A 21,324-nucleotide genomic window follows, 5' to 3' on the forward strand; every position below is an offset into this window, starting at 1 on the left:
TCCTATGCACGTAAACTTAAAAATAAGTCCCATTGAGTTCAATAGGATCTACTCTCCAGTAAGCATGTACAGGATTGCTGCCTGAAGTTTTAAAATATATTTTATAAGGATGTTATCTATTATTTAAACATACTCTCCAGTATGTTTTAATGCTACAGTAATACTTAGTCTACAGAGAGCAGCTTACTTACGTCTGGGGCTCCTTTTCATTTTGTTGTTTTTGCTGTGGCTGAAGAACGTTATTTACCAGCTCAGTGATCCCACTAAAGGGAAACCACCTGTTTAAATAAGCAAATAATGTGACTGAATAACCAAATAAAATCACACTAGAATAAATGCTTTCTTACCCATTAACAATAGTCATATAAAGGCAGAAAAGCTACAGCCAATGGGAATGTTCACAGCACTTAAGTCAGCCACTATAAGGAAATAAGGGAATGTTTTACACTTAAGTAGTCCACAAGCAGGTAGCAAGAAACTACATCCAACGAAAATGTGGATGAAGTAAGAAGCTGCAGGCAGCTCTTACAAGCAGATCAGGAAGCAGATGACTAACTGCAGCCTATCAGATATTAGTGAAAGCTAATACCATCAAAGGCGCAGAAAGCAGAATATGGCAAAGGTAGAGAAGTCAAGCCAACTGCACTTTTAAGATGTTTTACTTACTGTGCCACTTGTGGTTTTTGTTCTTCTTTGACCCTAAAAAGATAAGTTTGCACAACTGAGTGCTGTGTACTAGAATACAATTCCTACTTGTAGCTTCCTCTCTCTCAGCAACAGAATTATGTAATTTGCCTGTGTTTACTACTACAAACTACTGTATGTTTACTACTTGTATCAGGACCACATTTCCATTAAGCTAAAAGTACTGATGCAATATCAGAAACACCTGCTTATATTGTAAGTGATATTTTGTTATTAGCATCTAGATCTTCCAACAGAATTGCTTGGAAGATTAGCATGCTAAGAACATGTTAAGCTACCTGATCAATAAAATTTATGTAAGCTTAAGGTAATATATTAAATGTCATACTTAATTTTGGGGAAATAGGGGCTACATATATACTGAAATACTGTAAAAACCAAAAAAAGTTGCAAGAACATTGCAGCTTGCTCACTCATGCCTATAGTAGAAATGATCACTATTTTCTCCAAAATAATGTCCGTTTCTCCAATGTCCATACATTACGTCTATGGTGAAGTTCATGGCTTGAACTGCTTCTAGTTCTGGTATGCTGTTTGTGGCTTATATAATAAGATACACAGTACACACATGCAAATACCGGTAGCAAGTATCTGTACTTAAATACCAAATTGAATTGATCTCATGCTCATCCAATTTGGTTCAATAGATCTCTTTAAACAAAAAGAAAATATGTTAAAACTTTAGCTAACTCAGAGCCCAATCCTGGGCTCGATGCGCCGCCAGCGCACACTGTCACAAACATGCCATAAGGCACGTTTGCAAGGTTTACCGCCGGACTAGCACCTGTGTTAGCCCAGTGCTGGCCAGCACTGGACTACCGAGAGGCAGGCGCCCGGCCTCTGCCACTCAGCGGTAAGGCAAGCGGCAGGGAGGAGGCATTCCAGGGAGGGGGGAGGCAGGAAGAGGGCAGGGAGGAGACGTGCCAGGGGGAGGGAGCAGGAAGGGAGGGAGGGAGGCGGGTCCAGTGGAGCTCCGCTCCACCAGATCCAGAACATTCATGCAGCGCCCTACACAAATGCTCTTCCCTCACCTTTCAGTCAGCGACGAATCGAGTAGCCCCACTGCAGGGTTACTTCCCTTACCTGGAAGTTCCCTTCTCCTGAGGTGCTGCTGGATGCAGCGGCAGCCATTTTCAGTGCCACTGCAGCCGCATGCCACAGGAATGCAGGATTCGGCTTCCCCTTCCTACTTTGATACAAAACTCTATCTTTTAAAAGATAACTTATTTTTTCAATACTTTTTCTATAGTATATTCACAATACTTTTGTGGTTAAAATTATTTATACTTACAACTCAACTCACACAGCTACGTGTTACCCAAGGCTTTATGAAATAATTGTAGACAGAAAACAGCACTCATAAGGTTTTGGGATTCAAAACATTGTATTATTGTTTAAATTCATACCAAATGCTAGGTCCTGCTAACCTACGACTACTAAATTAAGAAGGTAAGGTAGCAGGCTTCATTTCCCTTCCCTGCATACTCTGTTTGCTGTAAAAAGTTAAACCCAACAAAAAACAGATTCTCACTCTATTTGGAAACACGGCAGGTACTTGTTTAATTAGCAAACAGGAGGTTGCCTGAAATGGCTAGTTTGTCCCTCAGCTGCTCTTTTCTGTTTACATTAAAACACAAGCGAAAAGGGGTAAGTACTTGAACTGCACATCAGGCTACATCTTCAGAAATAATTGAGCCCTTATAGTTGTTCTGTATTGTTTTCAATTTCAGATGCACCTCTCAAGCCATTCATGGGTAGAACTGGGCTGTTCGTTAGCAGAGCCAGTATTACTCCTCCATGTTTGCTCAGTTCAGAGCATAGCTCATGTTAATTTGTTACTGACCAGAAATATTGCGTGTTTACATTGTGTGCACTGTTGTATACTATCCTTCTGGGTCTCCAACATAGAACAGGAAAGCTACAGTTCTCATCTATCAGTAAACAATGAAGCATTTCAAACCTCTATCAGTAATATCGTTTGTAGAAACACTGGGAGAGAACTGGTGGATATAGGAACAGAAATTGAGGTTTTCCCTTGCAATCACAAAGGCTGCAGACTCCAACAACAAACCTTGTTAGAGGTGCTAGACACATTCAAGTTCTACTACTGTGTCCTTTGTACAGGATACAAAGAATCCTGTTTATGAGAGATTTACATTCTATCAATTAAAATACAGTGTGACTATTAGATTAAAGCTAGATCAGTGGTTCTCAAACTGATGGGTCACGACCCACCAGTTTGTGTAAACCTTCCCTCATCCCTTTAAAGGGTGGGGGAAGGGGGAGGCAGCAACGTGGGGTCACAGAGCTCCCTGAGTGTTAGAATGTTGAGAAACAGCGCATGCAAACCACTTCCAGGTTGCAAGAGGTGGTTTGCACGTGCTGTTTCTCAACATTCCAAGCCTCGGGGAGCCCTGCAGACGGTTACACGGGGCTCCCCACACCTCCTGCTGCTTGCAGGAGCCCACAGTAAGTAAAAGTACCACACTCTTCACCCTGAGCTGCCCTCACCCCTTCCCCACAAAGACTTACTTAGGAGTAACGCTCCCTAAAAGTTTGAGAAGTATATTACAGTTGACACAGAGCAAAGGAAAAAAAACCACACCATCCTTTGTTGCTCTAAGGATGTTATGCTAAGATACAAGATTGTTTTCAGAATGACAGACATGTTCAGCATTTGTAAGGTCTGTAAAAAAACTTTAAACATTTCTCTTTTCATTACCAGTATCTATGTTACTCTACCCCTTTCTGTTATGCTGTGGTGCAGGGGTGTCCCAACTTGTTTCATTGAGCAGGTTCAATAGCTTGTTTCAATAGCATTCATGGCACCTGCTGTGGACCAGAGGTGATGTCATTAAGCAGGAAATGATGTCATTAAGCAGGTGATGAACAGAAATAAGCACTTTTTCTTGCTTAGAAATTGCTTAGCTACAAATTACAGAAGAGAAAATACGCAAATCTTGATCATATTTTCAAGATATGGGAGAGCCCAACTAACACACAGGTTGCCCTTTCAGCAGTGATACCTCAGCACAGGTCAGTAGCTGATGGTCATGCTGGGAGAGTATAACAGCCCAATCCTGCACTTCTGTGGCACATGGCTGCAGCAACACCGAAAACGGCTGCCGCCACATCCAGCACACCCACGGCAGCCACGGACAGCACCTTAGGAGAAGGGGACTTTTGTCCCCTTCTCCCGGGTAAGGGAAATAGCCCCGCAATGGGGCTACTCAATTCACTGCTGACCAAAAGGTCGGCGGTGAAGGAAGAGCATTCGTGTAGGGCACCATGCCCCACACAAATGCTCTGGATCCGGTGGCGCTCTGCTCCACTGGACCCGCCTCCCTCCCTCCCCAATCCTTCCCCCGGCACACCTCCCTCCCCGCCCTCTCCCCACCTCCCCGGAATGCCTCCTCCCCACCTCTGCTTACCTTACAGCAGCTTGGCAGTCCATGTGACTGCCGAGAGGCAAAGGCCAGGCACCCACCCGGCGCTAGCCCAGTGACGACCAGCATTGGGCTAGCACAGGCGCCAGCCCGGCTAGGCCTTGCAAACGTGCCTTATGGCACATTTGTGACAGTGCACTCCAGCAGTAAGCCAGCACATCAAGCCCAGGATTGGGCTCTAAGGGCCTTATAAAGGGCTTCCATGGGCCTTATGTTTGAAACCCTGATGTAGTGGTACACAAATCCTGGAGATCTTGATTACTCACCCTGTATTATACCAAGACACCAAGCAAAAACGTATATAGAGGAAACAAAAAAACTGATAAGAGAGTTCATCTGCTTCATCAACAGAACTTGTTGTTGCACATAATAAGCCAACTAAAGAACAAATCTCAGAAATCTCAGACCAATAGGAAGGAAAGGGATGAAGTGCTCCACTCAGTCACCCAAAGCACACAAATATGCAGGCCAAGACTGATCAACCAGAGAAATTACCTGCTACATTTAAAGGCAATATGACAGATAAGCAGTAAAAGTTGAGCAACAACGAAAAATCAGGCACATGTAACATCAGAGTCCACATTTCTATAACATTCCAAGTCGTGGTTGTTGTTAGACATTGACAGCGCAATCCTAACTTGCGCTGGAGCAGACAGACGAGCAGGACTGCGCTGTATCCAGCACAAGTTCCAGGAAGCCAGAGGCTCGCCCTGAGGCAAGGGGAAACTTTTCTCCTTACCCCAGGGAGAGCCACTGTAGTTCCAATGGGGCTACTCAGTTCTGCACCACCTCAATCAGCAGTGCAAATTGCTGGGACTGCCCCAGGCTGCCCAGGAAAAGGGCTATGATCCGGCATAACTTCCAGGCCCTGGCCCCACCTCCCGCTTCCCACCTGCCCCTGGGAATGCCCACCTGCCCCGGAATGCTTCCCTCCTGCCTCCTGCCCACCCTACCCATGTCCCCTCACTCAGCTAGCGCGAATCACCCTCCACGGGGTCTGTGCTGGTGCCGGGTGGCCCATGCAAGTCCCTTGAGCCAGCCAAGTGCACTTGCGTTGACGTGAAAGTGCTTCATGCCACATCTGCAACACTTATTGCCCATGCCCCTTCCCCATTAAATAATAAATAAAAACCAAAAAAAGCTTTTTTCAGATTTTGAGTTTCATTAACCATGTTGTTAACCAACATGTCCTCTTGGGTAAGGCCAGAAAGAACAACTAGAGAAACAAGAGGAAATGAATTATTGCTTGTTTAATAGGATGCAACTTCAACATAAACAGCAATACAGGTGGAGCCTCTTTATCTGTGGAGGTTCTGTTCCTGGGTGTCCCTCTGCCCCAACCCCGCAGATACTGAAAATTAGGGATAACAAAATTTGCTGTTTCTGGAGCCCACCTTTGCTCTAAACGAGTCCAGTGCCTTGCTCTGATTGCATCTGGAACCGTACATACTGCCTCTCAGAGGCTTAGAATGGCACCCAGGTTTCTTTTATTTTTCCAACTTCCGGTTTTCTCTGAACATGCAGAGGCATGTGGCCTCTCTAAGGCTCAGAAAACCTCCTAGACGTGACTGGGTCAAGATTAGGGTCATGTCTGGAAGGTCTGCAGGGGGGCAATCCAGAGCTTTGGCATCTGCGGTTGATAAATCAGGTAAATCCACAGATGCTGAATCCATGGATAAAAAGGCTCCACCAGTATTTAAACTGTATTAGTACTATACGTATATAGGGAATGTTGGGCCAATGTAGGAAATAAAGCCTAATGTAAGTCCACGGCTTTCCCAGGGATGAAGATATCTAAGATCTAAGTAATTTGGGAGACATAGGGCGCAATCCTAACCCATTTTCCCCACACTGACATAAGGGCAATGCTACTTTGAGGTAAGGGGATAAACATTGCTATACCTTGAGGAGGCCTCTGTAACTGCCCCCCCAATTGCAGGATGCAGTACATGCCCCACTGGCACAGCTATGCCAGTGTTTGAAAGTTGGTTAGGACTGTGCCCATAGTCCTCTGGGTTAAATTTAAGGTGGAACAAACTGGAGAGTGGTGCTCAGAGGAAGGAGTTCTATTGTTTCAAGACCCTATATCTAAAATCAGAAGTGAGAAACCTCAATTGTTCCAGCCCTTATAACTAAAAAAATATATAGTTTTTGCTCCAATGAAAGTATAAGGAAGTTCATGAAAAGACTGAAGACGAAAGATTAATGGTATTAGGAGAGGAAATGGGAGTAATTTTATAAGTGTCAAAGACTGTTAGGATTAAATGAGAAAAAGTTGTCTTTTGAACTAAAAGATGTGAAAGGGATCTGAAGGAACTAGTCTATCTTGATGAATTAGTTTGGTTTATGGAAAATTAAGGAAGTAGGAAAGTAAGGAAAATGCTCATTATGAGGAAAGTGTTTTTCCACATCAGTTGTTCTCCTTACTCCAAATGGGATGCTAAAGAAGGATTTTGTGGATTAAGCTGTAATTTTATGTGTAATCTGATGTCTTCCCTCAAACATATGAGAATGCATGGGAAGCAAGCTATTCCAAAAATTTGAAAGCGTAAATTAGGAATGTTATTTCAAAAATGCTTATACCAAACACAAGTAAAATTAGAGATAGCTGTAATCACACATTGTCTCCTCACAGCCTCCACACCCCCTCACGTTTCTCCTTGTTTCTCTTTTTAGACTGTAAGCCACTTGCAAGATTGTGAGCCAGTTGCCTCCCTTAGGCTGCAATCCTAACCTCACTTTCCTGGGAGTAAGTCCCATTGAACACAATAGAACTTACTTCTGAGTAGACCTGGTTAGGATTGTGCCCTTAGATCAGGGGTGCTCAAACTTTCAACTTTAGGGATGCTGGACCTTTAACAAGTGTATAGATGAGAGAATTTCAGCAGGTGCAGCTTGTCATCTGTGGGATGACAAGTTGCACCTGCTGAAATTCTCTCTTCTATACACTTGTTAAAGGTCCAACATCCCTAAAGTTGAAAGTTTGAGCACCCCTGCCTTAGATTGTAAGCCAGAATTAGGAAACACTCTTCTCATTCTATGTAACTGAGCACAGATGGTGGTAAAAAAATAATTATAAATAATAAAACAAAATAACTTAAAGGGAAAGTCTTCATGTAATGCAGGAAACATAACAGCGAGGGTGCCAGATGAGCATCCTTGGGAAGAAAACATAAGCAGAACTGTAAGTGAAGGTACCAGGAAAAGGCAGGTTGACCAAGGGGGATAGGAGCTTCTAGTGGTTAGAAAGCATACACACCTTCTTCCTCTCTGTCAACTTTTTATTGGGTCAGCAGACAAATGAAGAGGAAACAAAGTTTCTATGTGCTGCCACCATCCCACGCTACAAAGACCAGTCAGAGAAAGGCAGTCTGGGCAGTTATTAAATATGTATTAAATTCGCATTACCATCTGTGAGAGCAATCAGACATGACAGTCCACTAAATTATCTGTGAACATGGACTAAGCCAGCCAACAGTCAAAAGAAAGCAACTTAAACTAAAAGGGGAAAAAGGTGTAGGAAAAAGTACAAACAGGCTAACACTTAGTGTCTGAATTCAGCGGTATGGACATAAAGCAAAGCTTGACCAAATAAGATGTAGTAACTAGTAACACTCAGCAGAGAAAGCTGGCATGCTATTCAGGAGCACACAACCCCCGTAACTGGCAATATGTCACATCAGCACTGCCTACTAAACCGGAAAAGTTTGCAAACTAGCTTGAAGTTAAAAAAGAAAACGAAGCAAAAATAAAGTAATTCCATGGCACATCTAGCTAGGAGTACAGTCCCTACCATCAGCTACTCGCATTGTCTAATGTAGTGGCTCTCAAACTTTTAGCACAAGGACCCACTTTCTAGAATGACAATCTGTCCAAGACCCACTGGAAGTGATGTCATGGCCAGAAGTGACATCATCAAGCAAATTAAAATTCTAAATAAAAACAAATAATTAAATAAGCAGAGATGAGATGGGGAAGACAGAACTGTTCCACCAAGTGCAGTTTATCTGTAGTCTACCTGCAACAATCTTAATCCTCCCAAAAAAAATCAGTAAGATTTTCAGTCCTACCCAGTGGTCAGTTCAATTTAAGTTCTTATATTTAAAGCATATCACAATCAGGACCCACCTAGCTTTACAAGCCTTAAAAAGAAAAGAAAAAAATCACTTTACCAGTTCATCTCTGTTTTTATTCTTTTTATGGTGGTGGGCTGCCTTCTGGAGCATTTGTTGAGCTTCACTTTCATCAGATTGGGACCATCAGATTAGTGACATTGCATTCCCCCTTGCCTGACCTTCAACAGGGGCCAAGTCACATTCGCTTACTCAAGAGTAAACATGAATGCGTGGCTTAGTTTCACTTTCCATAGGGCTCAATACAGTTGTCCCTTTGGAGGGAGGGATTCCTTCTCAAGTGTTTTTGGGAGACTGCATTCATCAGATTGGTACCATTTGGGTGGTTTTGGATTCCTCTTGGCTTGCCCTTTCCAATGAACTAAGGGTGCAATCCTAGCACCGGCACCTTGTGCCCTAGCATGGCACTAAGCTCCAGCACCAGCACTGGGTGTCGTAATTGTGCCACGAAGCATGCTCACACCACCCTCCAAGTAGGAAGTGCTGGAGCTGGAGCCAGTGCTGGATGGAGGACGCCATGGCAAGTACCCAATGATAAGTCGTACCGCTGCATGGCAGTTCATAAACTCTCAACTGTGCCAGCAAAGCTGCTGGCGCAGACTTAAAAAGCCACATTGTGAGGCCTGGTGCTTTCCTCAAGGCAGTGGTTCTCATACTGGGGCATCGAGAGACCTGGACTCTGTTTCCTTAAGGGGCAGGGGGGAACGCAGTGACACAATCCACTGGATCGCGACACTTTACAGGGGTGCAGGGGCTTGTTGCCACTTACCAGAACCTGCAGCAACCTCTCAGGGATGTGGGGAGCCTCACATCATCCTCCACAGGGCTCTTCATCATGACTGTAACCACTTACAGTTTCGCAATCACAAAACCGGAAATGTTCATGATCACGATTTTTAGGTTCTCCACAGCATAGGGAGTCCTGTGGAGGCTGACGCAGGGGCTCCTTGCACCCCTGGGAGAATGCTGCAGGCTCTGGTAAGTGGCAGCAAATCCTTGCACCCCTCCAAAGTGGCACAATCCAGCGGATCAAGTCGCTGCCTTCCCCCCACCCCCACAAACACTTATTGCAGCACAAATGCTCCCTGAGAGTTTGAGAACCACCAACTCAGGGAAGGGGCTGAAAGTCCCCTTCCCCCAAGGAGACCTCCGACGACCTCCATGGGGCCACTAGGTACATTTTGGTGCCGATGCACCCAGTGGCACCACCAAGGATAGGTTTGGGCTGTAAGGCATGGTCGCCTACTCATGACTAAACATGTGATGTGGTTCAGTTTGACTTTCCATATGGCTCCATGCATTTTCCTTCTCAGCTATCTGCTTGTCAGTTTCAGCTTTGCAACCCACCAACAATCAGGTCATGACCCACCAAGTGTGTCACAACCCACATTTTGAGGAACCGTGGTCCCTGTACTCACTAAAGCGTAACTGGGTCCATCTTCTGCAAGCCAACATTAGATTTCATGGCAGATCTGGCAGAACACATCAAAGCATCTTTGTTCTTGAACTTAAGTAACTGAGGTTTAATGTTGCCATACTGGTACCTGGTTAGAAAAGTGCAGCCCACCTGGCCACACTTCTCACCCTTTTGAAGCAGATGGGTATGGCTTTCCAACTGGTCATTCTGTAAGATTCACTACTCAAAACTCTAAATCCACAAATCTATATGGCTGGCTCAGGGGCGTTTCAATATAAGACAAAATCTGCTGTAAAAGGAGACTGCTGAACCTATGAGCTTCTGAGGAGCTGGAAGTGTCCAAAAATAACAAAAATCAGGCAGAAATTGGGAGAACAGAGCATTCATCACAGGTGGTATGCTAGGTAAAATGAAGCCAAAGTAGAGAATATCACCTACAGGGTCAGAGAACAAATAAGCCTATTCAAAAAAGTTAAATTCCATTTTTGGGTAAGCAAATTTAATCTTCCAGGTTTGAGGAAGAATGCCAAATTTGGCTATTCCCCACAATATATAAAAAGTAGATTGCTCAAAGGCCTAATGACCGTGATTTTTATTTGGTTCTAATAAAGTGTTATTTAGGGCGCACCCACAATCCTAACCCACTTTTCAGCACTGACATAAGGGCAAAGCAGCTCCGAAGTAAGGGGACAAACATTCCCTTACTTTGAGGAGGCCTCCGTGAGTGCCATTCAACTGCAGGATGCAGCACACATCCCATTGGCACAGCTATGCCAGTGCTGGAAAATTGGTTAGGATTTGGGCCCCAGTGTTATTCAAATTGGGCTCTTGGATTGTTTTCTAATGAACTAACACTTTCTAATGAACATACACTCTGTTCTTTTCCTCTTAAGTGGTCCTGGTAAAGGAATTTTTTACAGTCTTTACCTCTCTATATTTTCCCTATATAAACACAGAAAACACAACATAGAGTCTTGTGTCACCTTAAAGATTACACATTTATTGCAGTATAAAGCTAGCATAAAAACAGGTACTTCAGCAGTCTATTTCTCCAGTGGTGTGAAGTTGCCACAAGACTCTTTTGTGGTTTTGTTGCAAGATAACATCTATGGGAGTTGTTACATGGAAAACCAAATAGAAACTAGATCATTCTGAATTCACAAAATAGAGCAGGGGTATAAGTAAATAAATACAAGAAAAAATACAGTACAGGTTAACTTCAGTCATCATAATCACAGTTCCTTTGTGAGTCAGTGCCCCCAGGTGGATGATAGCTATAATTGCAGGGACTTTCTTGCCAAATTCTGCAAAGAGTATGAACTGAGGCTGTACAGGTGTGTTCTTCGCCCCCAAGTATCCATAGAGCAGTAGTTCTCAAACTGGTGGGCCACCATCACCAGTTTGTGTAACATTTCTCTTTAAGGGATGGGGTAGCAGCACGCTTTACTTACTGTGTGTTAGGGCAAGTAGCAGGAGGTGCAGGGAACCCTGTGCAGCACACCACAGGGCTTCCTGAGGCTTGGAACCTTCAGAAATAGCAAGCGCAAGCCACTTCCGGTTTGCAAACACAGCCAGGAGGTGACTTGCACTTGCTATTTCTGAAGATTCCAAGCCTCGGGGAGCCCTGTGGAGGGCTGCACAGAGCTCCCTGCGCCTCCTGCTGCTTGCTCTAACACAAAGTAAATAAAAGCATCCCCCTTTCACCCCCCTTAGCGACACAAACCTGGGAATCACATCACTGCCCTTGCACCTCCCCTGCAAAGACTTACTTTAGGAGTTAAACTCCCAAAAAGTTTGAGAACCACTGCCATAGGGGATGTGTTCTCACCCCCACAAATACTGGAAACCATGGACACAGGGAACAGTGGTGTAACTAGCAAGGAGTGGGGAGGCGGTCTGCCCTGGGTACCAGACTTGGGGGGGGGGTGACACCACAAATAACCCAACATAGCAGAGGTTACAACTAACCCCATCATGCTATCTACCAATGGATGCAGAATTTCCAGCAGAATGCAATGAAAAAACTGGAGTGCAATATCTCCTTTCCATCAAAAGTTATGGCCAAAAAACCAGAAAACAAAAAAATGCATAGAACCCTAGGGAAAGTGAAACCGAGCCATATCGCACATTTACTTGCGAGTAGGCAGACGCGCCTTAGTTCGTTGGAAAGGGCAGGCTGAGAGGAATCCAAGGAGACCAGAATGGTTCCTATCCAATGAATGCAACCCCCAAAAGAACACCCAAGAAGGAAGTTCCTCCCTCAAAGCTGCGAATGTACTGAGCCCTATAGAAAGCAAAAGTAAGCAACATAGTCACGTTTACTCACAAGTAAGCAAACGTGCCTTGGCTGCTGGTCAAGTCAGACACAGGGGAATGCAAGGCTAGCTGCACAGTCCCAATCTAATGAAAGTAGAGCTCAACAAATGTTCCAGAAGGCAGCACCCCCCCCTCCCAAAAAAAAGAATAAAACAGAGGCTTGAGCTGAAAGGTAAATTTTTATTTGTTTTTAGACTTGCAAAGCTAGGTGAGTCTTGATAGTGATATGCTTGAAATATGAGAACTTACACTGAACTGGGCACTGGGGAGGGCTGAAAGTACCAATGATTTTTTTTGTGGGGGGTGTTATTGCAGGCAGGCTACAGAAAAAATTAACTTGGTGAAACGGCTAGCTGCCCCTTATTATTTGTTTTTCTTTAATTTAATTATTTATAAATATTTATTTTATTTTGCTTGACGATGTCACTTCCAGCCATGACATCACTTCTGGTGGGTCCCGGACAGATTGTCATTCTAAAAAGTGGGTCCTGGTGCTAAAAGTTTGAGAACCACTGCCTTAACTCAAAACGAACCAATGAAACATCGTTGGGGGGGGGGGGGTTTGACATCCTAGTGACCAAAGTTGTGGAAATTGTGGCTTTTAGCAATAATACCATCATGTTATTTACCACTTGATGCAGAATTTCATCCATTGCTTAAAGGAAAATATTCACTGCATTTATTTTCTGACCATTATTATTATTCATTTCATGTCATGACTATTATTATCTCTGTCTCACCTACCTCACAGGGTTGTTGGGAGGACAAAATAAGGGGAGAAACCATGCACACCACCCTGAGCTCCTTAGAGAAAAGTGGTATAAAAATGTGCTTGTTTAATCAATCAATCAAGTCATACGGGAGTGACAAAAATTTATGGGCCCCGGGTGTCAAATGATGCCACTGAGAGGCGTATCTCCATTCTATGTATATGCCCCTCCCCCCGCCCATTCCCTTTGTTTCTCTTCATAACACTTGCACAAAGCAATTATGTCTCCTGGATTAGGAACTGGTTGAGGTCCAGGAAGCAGAAAGTGGATGTCAATGGGTAATTTTCACAATGAAGAGAGGTGGAAAGTAGAGTGTCCCAGAGACCTGTCCTGGGACCTGTACTTTTCAACCTGTTCATAAATGACCTGGAGGCAGGGCTAAGCAGCTAGGTGGCCGAGTTTGCAGATGACACCAAACTTTTCCAAATGCAGAAGACCATAAGAGATTGTGAAGAGCCCAGAAGGATCTCTTCAAACTGGGAGATTGGGAAGCAAAATGGCAGATGCATTTCAATGTAAGTAAGTGTAAAGTCATGCACATTGGGGCAAAGAATCAACACTTCACATATAGGTTAATGGGTTCTGAGCTGTCTGAGACAGATCAGGAGAGAAATCTTGGGGTCCTTGCGGACAGCTCAATGAAAGTGTCGACTATGTGCGGCGGCGGCAGTGAAGAGGGTTAATTCCATGCTTGGGAATAAGGCACTGAGAATAAGACAGCTAATATTGTAATGCCGTGTACAAATCAATGGTAAGGCCACACCTGGAGTATTGTGCCCAGTTCTGGTCACCACATCACAAAAAGGATATAGTGGAGATGGAAAAGGTGCAAAAGAGAGCAATCAAAATGATTACTGAGCTGGGGCACCTTCACTATGAGGAAAGACTATACTGTTTGGGCCTCTTCAGTCTAGGAAAGAGGTGCCTGGGGGAGACATGACTGAGACATACAAAATCATGCAGGGGATGGACAGAGTGGATAGAGACACACTCTTTTCCCTCTCATATAACACCAGAACCAGAGGACATCCACTAAAATTGAGTGTTGGGAGAGTTAGGACAGAAGAAAATATTTCTTTACCCGGCGTGAAATTAGTTTGTGGAACTCTGCCACAGGAAGTAGTAATGGCATCTTGCCTGGAATTCTTTAAGAGGGGATTGAACTTTTCCTCCAGAAATGTGTCCATTACGGGTTACAAGTCATAGTAGGTTGTGTCTGTTGTCTTGTGTGCTCCCTGGGGCATTTGGTGGGCCACTGTGGGATACAGGAGGCTGGACTAGATGGGCCTTTGGCCTGATCCAGCAGGGCTCTTCTTATGTCTCTTGCTTTAAACCAGAAGTCTCCAAACCATGGGACTGCTGCGTTCTGAAAATGTCTATCTGCGTGGCGCAGTGCTTACCATTCCACAGCACAGTGGCATATCTTTCATGTCAATCACCCCAGAAATTTGCACCTGACAGCAGCTTCCACCCAGATACCAATAATACTCGATATCTTGGATACAGATAGAACAACCACCACTGATATGGTACCAAAGACAGTTCTAATATAATAACTTACATTATCAGGTAGTTCACATGCTCAATATACATACATGCATTAGCTCTGAGACTAACTGAAGCCCCAGTTAAGGTGTGCAGAAACTAGACTGGAAAATTTCCATCTTTCTGCTTCAGACACAAGAGTCTAGAGCAGTGTTTCCCAAACTGTGGTTCGGAACCCACCAGTGGGTCATGACCTGATCGTTGGTGGGTCATGAAACAGAAACTGACAAAATCACAGCTAACAAGGTAAATGCATTGAGCCCTATGGAAAGTAAAACTGAGTAGCAGGTGCACTTTTACTTGCAAGTAGGCAAATGTGTCTCACTCCACTTTAAAGGGCAGACCAAAAGGAACAAGACAACCAGAATGGTTCCAATCTGATGATTATTGAGCGCAATAAATGCTCCAGAAGATGGCCTCCCCACCTCCACCATAGCAAAAAGGATAAAAACAGAGGCTTGAGCAGTTGCTAATGTAAAACTTTTTTTTTTAGTATTGTGAAGCTAGGTGGGTCCTAATAGAGTGTCATTTTAAAAAGTAGGTCCCAGTGATAAAAAGTTTGGGAACCACTGGGCTACAGTAAATACAAATTAACTGTATAGGGTTTAGAGGGTGACTACAATCTAACTTATTAGGAAGAGAGTTCTTGTAATGTCTGGATCCCAGACCATTAAGGATTTTTGTAGGACAAAACCAGCAATTGAATTGTGCCCAAAAACATACAAACAGCCAGTATAGATGATATAATAGGAGTGTGCATTTTCATGAGCCCTGGGGCCTGTCAACAATTTGGTAGTTGCATTCTGTTCAAATTAAAGTTTTAAATAGTCTTCTAGAGCAGGGGTGCCCAAACCCTGGCCCTGGGGCCACTTGTGGCCCTCGAGGACTCCCAATGCGGCCCTCAGGGAGCCCCCAGTCTCCAATGAGCCTCTGGCCCTCTGGAGACTGTTTGACCTCTTGTGAGAGCTGTGGGATGAGGGCTCCCTCCCCTGCTTACTGTTTCACGTCTGTGATGTATTAGCAGCAGCGAAGGAAAGGCCAGCCTTCCTTTGTGCAAGGCCTTTTATAGGCCTTGAGCTATTGCAAGACCTTCATTCATTCATATAAGTCCATCTTTAATATATTCATTTATGTAATCTTATGTAAATTTATTCAAATTTTAAATGTAAATGTATTCTTTTTTTCCCCCGGCCCCCAGAACAGTGTCAGAGAGATGATGTGGCCCTCCTGCCAAAAACTTTGGACACCCCTGTTCTAGAGTAATCCCACATACAGCACCTTACAGTAATCCAATCTAGATGGGCATGGCAAACATTACCAAGTCTGATTGAGCTAGGCTGGCACAACACTAAAGCTGGGCAAAGACACTCCTGGTCACAATTATCCATCAAAGAGCAAAGCTGAGTCCAAGCTGCTAACATATTCCTTCAAGGGGACAGCAAGTGCAGTACAGACAGCTGCACTTTTCCACACCAACTTTTGACCAACCTTTGTCTGAATTGAATTTTAACCTTTGTCTTTTTTTATAATACTGTAAAAATTACACTCAGGACGAAAACTGCTATAACAAAATAGTGAGATAAGAAGCAGTGTTATTGGAGACATTAGTGTATTATACTGCCCACTCAATTGACCAGTCTCCTCTAGCAGGATTTATAAATCAGAAAGTACAATGATGTGCCGATGCAGGAATTAAACCAGGATTATACCAAAAGCCCACATTTCTCCCTGTGCCAATAAGAATGGCCATGGATATACTATACATGGGCTTGGCAGGACTGTTGATGCAGCAACATCAATGACAACAGCTACTGCTGTGACAGCACAAGAGAGTGGAGTCAATTCCCAACACTGGAACAAAGAACTTAGGCCAGATCCTCATGCTGCTTTCTTACTAGAACAGAACATAGAACTGGACCAAAAATTATTCTGCAAAAGACAAATATTGCTGCATAAATGAACATAATTCTATTTAACTATGCCTATTAATGGTTGGATGCGGAAAAAGTTGCTGTCAATCAACATATAGATTCTTATTTGGGTTTGTTTTAACAAACATTAAGTGCTCCAATATTAGATGAGGTGAACGATAGTCGTGCACCATTTAACAACAGGGATCGGGACTGCGATCTCTGTTAAGCAGTGCTTGACACAATCCAGTCCCTCTGCAGGGAAGGCGATGCTCCACTCCCCTCTGGAGGTTCATCTGAGCTTCCCAGAGGCAGCGCGCATTCACTTGCTGCCTCTACGGAGCTCAGACTGAGGGAAATCGCATCTCTTGCACAACTTCCGGTTTCATGGAGAAAACCGGAAATCGCGAGAGAGACACGATTTCCCTCAGTCTGATCCTTGCAGAGGCAGCGCATGGATGTGTACTGCCTCTGGGAGTTTCAGATAACCCTCCAGAGGGGAGGGGAACAGAGCTCCCCACAATTTCGGAGAGTTGGGGTGTGCGCTCCCGACGACCACACTTGGCCATCAGTTATGCGATCACGGCGAAAGCTGGAACGTCAAAGTGATGCACACCTGTAAATGATGTAACTCTTGAACTACTGCATGCTTCTTTGTAGAAAACAGTTTCTGCCAAAAAAACATTTTTAAAACCAAGTCCTATAAAGAAGCTAAGTTCACTTTCACGAGGACAATTTTTTAAATCCTTCTGGCTGAAGCTGACTCACCATTCTAGCAGTCAAATGAGCCATTCAGCTCAGTTTATTTTTAAATCAAACCTTCAGCAAAAAGTTGCTAATTTTATACACTGCTGTCAATATAAATAAAGCCATCTAATCAGTAGTTCAAAATGAACACTTTTGAACATACAAATTGATTTCTCACTGCTTATTTGAACTATCAACAGTACTCCAAATATTCTTTTTCTTTAGAAATGATTCAAACCTGTCTTTGTACAAAGGCTTAAATTAAACCTTCCTCATAATATTCTAAACTATAAGTCCTGACAACTTAAAACAAAAATGGTAACATCAGATTGGATCAACTTTTAGGTGAAGCTAAAATCCAGCACATTTGGTATGGTAGCTGCAACCTATGGCATACTTTAGATTCAGTTTAGGACAGTGGTTTTACAATGGTTTGGATTATCCTGTCTCCCTGTCATCTGAGAGTGCAGCCACAAATGGTTTAATCTTTAGTTTTTGACTGCTAGATTAATAAATGAGCCTTAGGTGAAGGCTTTGACATAGTTTTGTACATAAATGCTGGAACAGTGAGAATGCTACTGACAAGATTACTGATCACCAGCATGGGATAAAATGCTGGGATTCACTGATTTGGAGCAACAGGAATTTTGCAGTTTTCTTCAAATATTTGCAAGAGTAAAAGGTTTATTCACGCATTGTGAACAAACCTCTGATTCACTGTTGGATACCAGGTGATCTAATTGTGAACCAAATGCATTCAACAGGTCAGTGATTTCTATCTAGAATCATACAGGGCAGTAAGAGGTTTTCAATATGAACTTCACAAGGCAATAAAAAACCAATGCAGAGAACTCATAGGGTATCTCTGAGTACAGATTATCCCAGAAACATTTATATCAGAAAAGTAACGGGCAGAGAAAAGTGAAAAACCTGGAAATATGAACAAAGTGTATATAATTAAATCTTTGGAAATCTCAGAGAAAAAAGAAGGAAAAAAAGAACTTATTTAAAAACGTTCTCTTTTTGTCAGCAGAGTGCAAAGTAGTAACAGAAAACCCTACAACCCAAACCTATGCAGTGCCGAAGAACTTCTAGAAGCAAACATCTCAAGTCCCACATATCTACTCAAACATAACAGGTTTGGAAGGCCAGTCAAAGAGACATGTAAACGTTTTTCAGACCAACCTCTTGTTTCTGGAAATGTTAAAGATGACATATCTACCACAAGACCTCTGCACATCTCCACCCAAAGGAGCTTTTCGGGGTGATTAACACCATAATCCTATTCTGCTGTGACCTCTAGAACAGTGTTTCTCAACCACTGGTACTCGGATCATCAGTGGCAATTGAGGTGGTTTCCGGCAGTACTCAGGACATCCAGACCCCTGCCACCTGGCAGTGAGAACAGCAACGCAACGCAACAAGCAATGTTAGGAGGCTCAGCCTGGCAGAGTTTCAGGATGCACTTTTTGCATGCTCAAAAATGCCCTCCTGTCCATCCTGAGCTTCTTACCAGTGTTTGTTGTGTAATGTCTGGCCTCCCAAATTGTAAGTAACTGGCGATGACATCATTGCCAGTTACTTCCAGTGGTTCTTCCAATAAGTAGACCATGTGAAGTGGTATAGTGGGGAACAAATGTTGACAAACACTTCTCTAGAAATCTAAGGGCACAGTTCAAAGAAGGTAATGGGTTGGGCCTTGCGCTGGCCCACCAGTGCTGCAAAAGTGTGATAAAGCACTTCTGCTCCACCTCTTGAGGAGGCAGGCCAGCGCACAGATGTGAGCTGGCCTCCAGAGGCTGATGTGGGACCTGCTCGGCTGGAGCAACGGGCAAGTCTGCACCAGCCAAGCTTGGCCAGCACAGGAGTCTGGGGGGCTAGGGGAGGTCAGGAGAAAGGCGTTTCAGGGTGGAGGTGGGTGGGAAGCAGGATTGGTGGCGAGGCCAGGACCCAGCACTTATGCCAGATCCTATCCCTGTTCCTGGGCAGCTCGGATCTGCATCACCCCTTTAGGTGCTGCAGATCCAAGTAGATTCATGGGGCTGCTGCAGCGTTATCAGGGATAAGGGAAAGCGCTTTCAACCCCAACCCAGGCTGAGCTACTTTCAGGCCAAGCCTGCCTTGGATGCGGGGCAGGCCTGCCAGCCTCCCTGCTTTAAGGCAGGTTAGGCTTGGGCTGCCCATGGCTCACTGTGACACTGTTGCTTTTTGCTGATAAATGTCCTCACATTCATTTATTCCACTGTTATCAGAGCCAATCGCAAAGTCATCCAAGTTCTCCTCAGTCAGGTTTGGCTGGATAAGCTTCCATTGTTGACACACAGGGACAGGATAGTTGGTTTTGTTCATGTCTTGAGTTGTCTGCTAGACCCTTGTTCATTTTGATTGGCCCTAGCAAGTGAGAAGTTGGTGGCACATGTATTTATAACTAACTCCTCATTAAAGGGAAGTGCAACACTATCTAGTTTAAAGGAGATTATCGTGTTTAAACAACCTATCCTTAATTCTAAGATTTGGAAAATTATCAGTCTGTAAAAGTAAAAATTTTCAACCAGATTGTGGCTCCCTCATAAAACTGATTATTTACAACCATCTAACTATGTTGTTACCTACCTAGACTATCTCTCAAAAAGGAGGGGAAAGAATAGGAAATACTTTAAATAAATAAATGTCACTGTAAATATCCTGGGGATATTGCAAGTACTTCTGAAGTTGCATGCTCATCAAGCCAAGGAGAAATGGCTCCAAATGCTACCGACTCATGCTACACCCACTGCTGCTGTCCCCTCCTCCAGAGGAGAGGTGGCAATGACAGAGGCAATCCAGCTGGCACTGTAGAGCTGGAAAAGATGAAACTGATTGCTTACAACTGGCTAATATAGAACTGAAAAAGGCAAAAAATATGTCAACTAAAATTATCGGAAGGCTGGAACACCTTTTTAAAGGAGAAAAGACTACAATGTTTGGGACCTATTATCGCTTGGGGAAAAAGGTCATTAGGAAAGCATTTTTGATAGACGAATTCAATGCAGCCATGCCAAAGAAGAGTGTGCTACATCCCGCGGGGAAGGCAATTGGAGAAGTCTCCTCAGGGTAAGTGAACAACAAAAGTTCGCTTTTAAACCCATGGTCACCCACCATGGGTCTCCTTGAACCTATGCCTGCAATTTTGTAGGTGTACGTCCAAGGTGTGTAACCGCAATAGAAATTGATGGGGTTAGGAAATGGGTACACCAGAGTGCTGCTGATCTCACCCCTTCCTTCTCCTGTCTGCCTTCCTCCCTGTCACCTGCCCCACTAAGAACTCTCCTGTTCCTCCGCCCCACCACCCAATTTACTGGGTCTAGCAGGCAGAGCAGGCTTTGGAAACAAAGCTATAATGTGGCCACCTCTTGCAACAATACTCACAAAATAACCGCCAATGGAGTGTTTCCTGCACAGCTGACAGGCATTTTACAATAGCAGAAGACTCTTTTCTGTCATAAATCCCTCTTTCAGATAGCCTAGCTAGGATTGGGACTGTGAGACTTGGAGCCCAATTCTATATGTACCAGCTGTCTTAAGTAGGGGTTGTTCACTGGCGCTGACTGTCACAAAGCAGTCAGTGCCAGTCATAAAAGGCACCCCACCAGCACTCTATTCAGTGAACTGCCAGAAGCACTGGTAGGAAGGCCTGGGCCTTCCCATCCATGTCATTGCTTGTTCCACTGCTCACTGGAGCAAGTAAATCAGCAGGAGAGGCAGGAGGGGTGGGGAAGGATGGAACAGGACAGAGAGGGAGCAAAACTGGGTGGGGAGGAGAGTGGTGGATCAGGTCCAGGAAGGGGTTGGGTTTGGTGTCAATCGTGAACTCTGACTCCTAAGCCTCTTCTCAGACATGATCCTGATGCACAGGACCATGCAGATTTTCTGGCTATTTAGCTGGCTTGGGTCTGGGTAGACCCCCTGCACCACAAAGGCTTATCCCAGGGTAAGGGACCAATTAAGGGAAAATGTCACACCTGCAATCCATGCAATCCTTCCAGTTCATCAGCACCCTTTTTAACAACAAACTCGGTTGCACCTTCCTCCCAAGTGACAGAGCAGACATGATTTGATCCGTAGTAAAGAGGTTTCAGCTCTGGTCACTTCAGAGGGTTTAAGAAATCCAAAGTTACTCATATGGCTGCATTTCAGCAATCCTGCATGCGCCCTCTCCATCTCTGGTTTCTTTCTACCTTCCATCTGGTACAAGACCATCTTGTCACAATGGTGATGGATATTTAGGAATTAATTATTTTAGATAAAGAAGAAAGATGAATAAATTAAAGAGGATAAAATGGAAACAATATCATG

General features: G+C 44.0%; 1 protein-coding gene across 19 annotated transcripts in view; it reads right to left on the reverse strand.

Moving 5' to 3' along the window:
- RIMS2 (regulating synaptic membrane exocytosis 2) overlaps positions 1–21,324 on the reverse strand; it is a 513,992-nt gene that overhangs the window by 457,885 nt on the left and 34,783 nt on the right. For 6 of the 19 annotated variants that reach the window (XM_066624821.1, XM_066624823.1, XM_066624815.1 and 3 more), the window contains exons 2-3: positions 667–699; positions 192–278 (exon numbers count right to left, since the gene is read on the reverse strand). The exons of the other annotated variants lie outside the window; for them this stretch is intronic. In XM_066624821.1, the coding sequence (XP_066480918.1) occupies positions 192–278; positions 667–699 (120 nt within the window). The remainder of the gene's footprint in view (positions 1–191; positions 279–666; positions 700–21,324) is intronic. 19 annotated transcript variants of the gene reach the window in all.

Source organism: Tiliqua scincoides, chromosome 4 (genome assembly GCF_035046505.1).
Source record: "Tiliqua scincoides isolate rTilSci1 chromosome 4, rTilSci1.hap2, whole genome shotgun sequence".
Lineage (NCBI taxonomy): Eukaryota > Metazoa > Chordata > Lepidosauria > Squamata > Scincidae > Tiliqua > Tiliqua scincoides.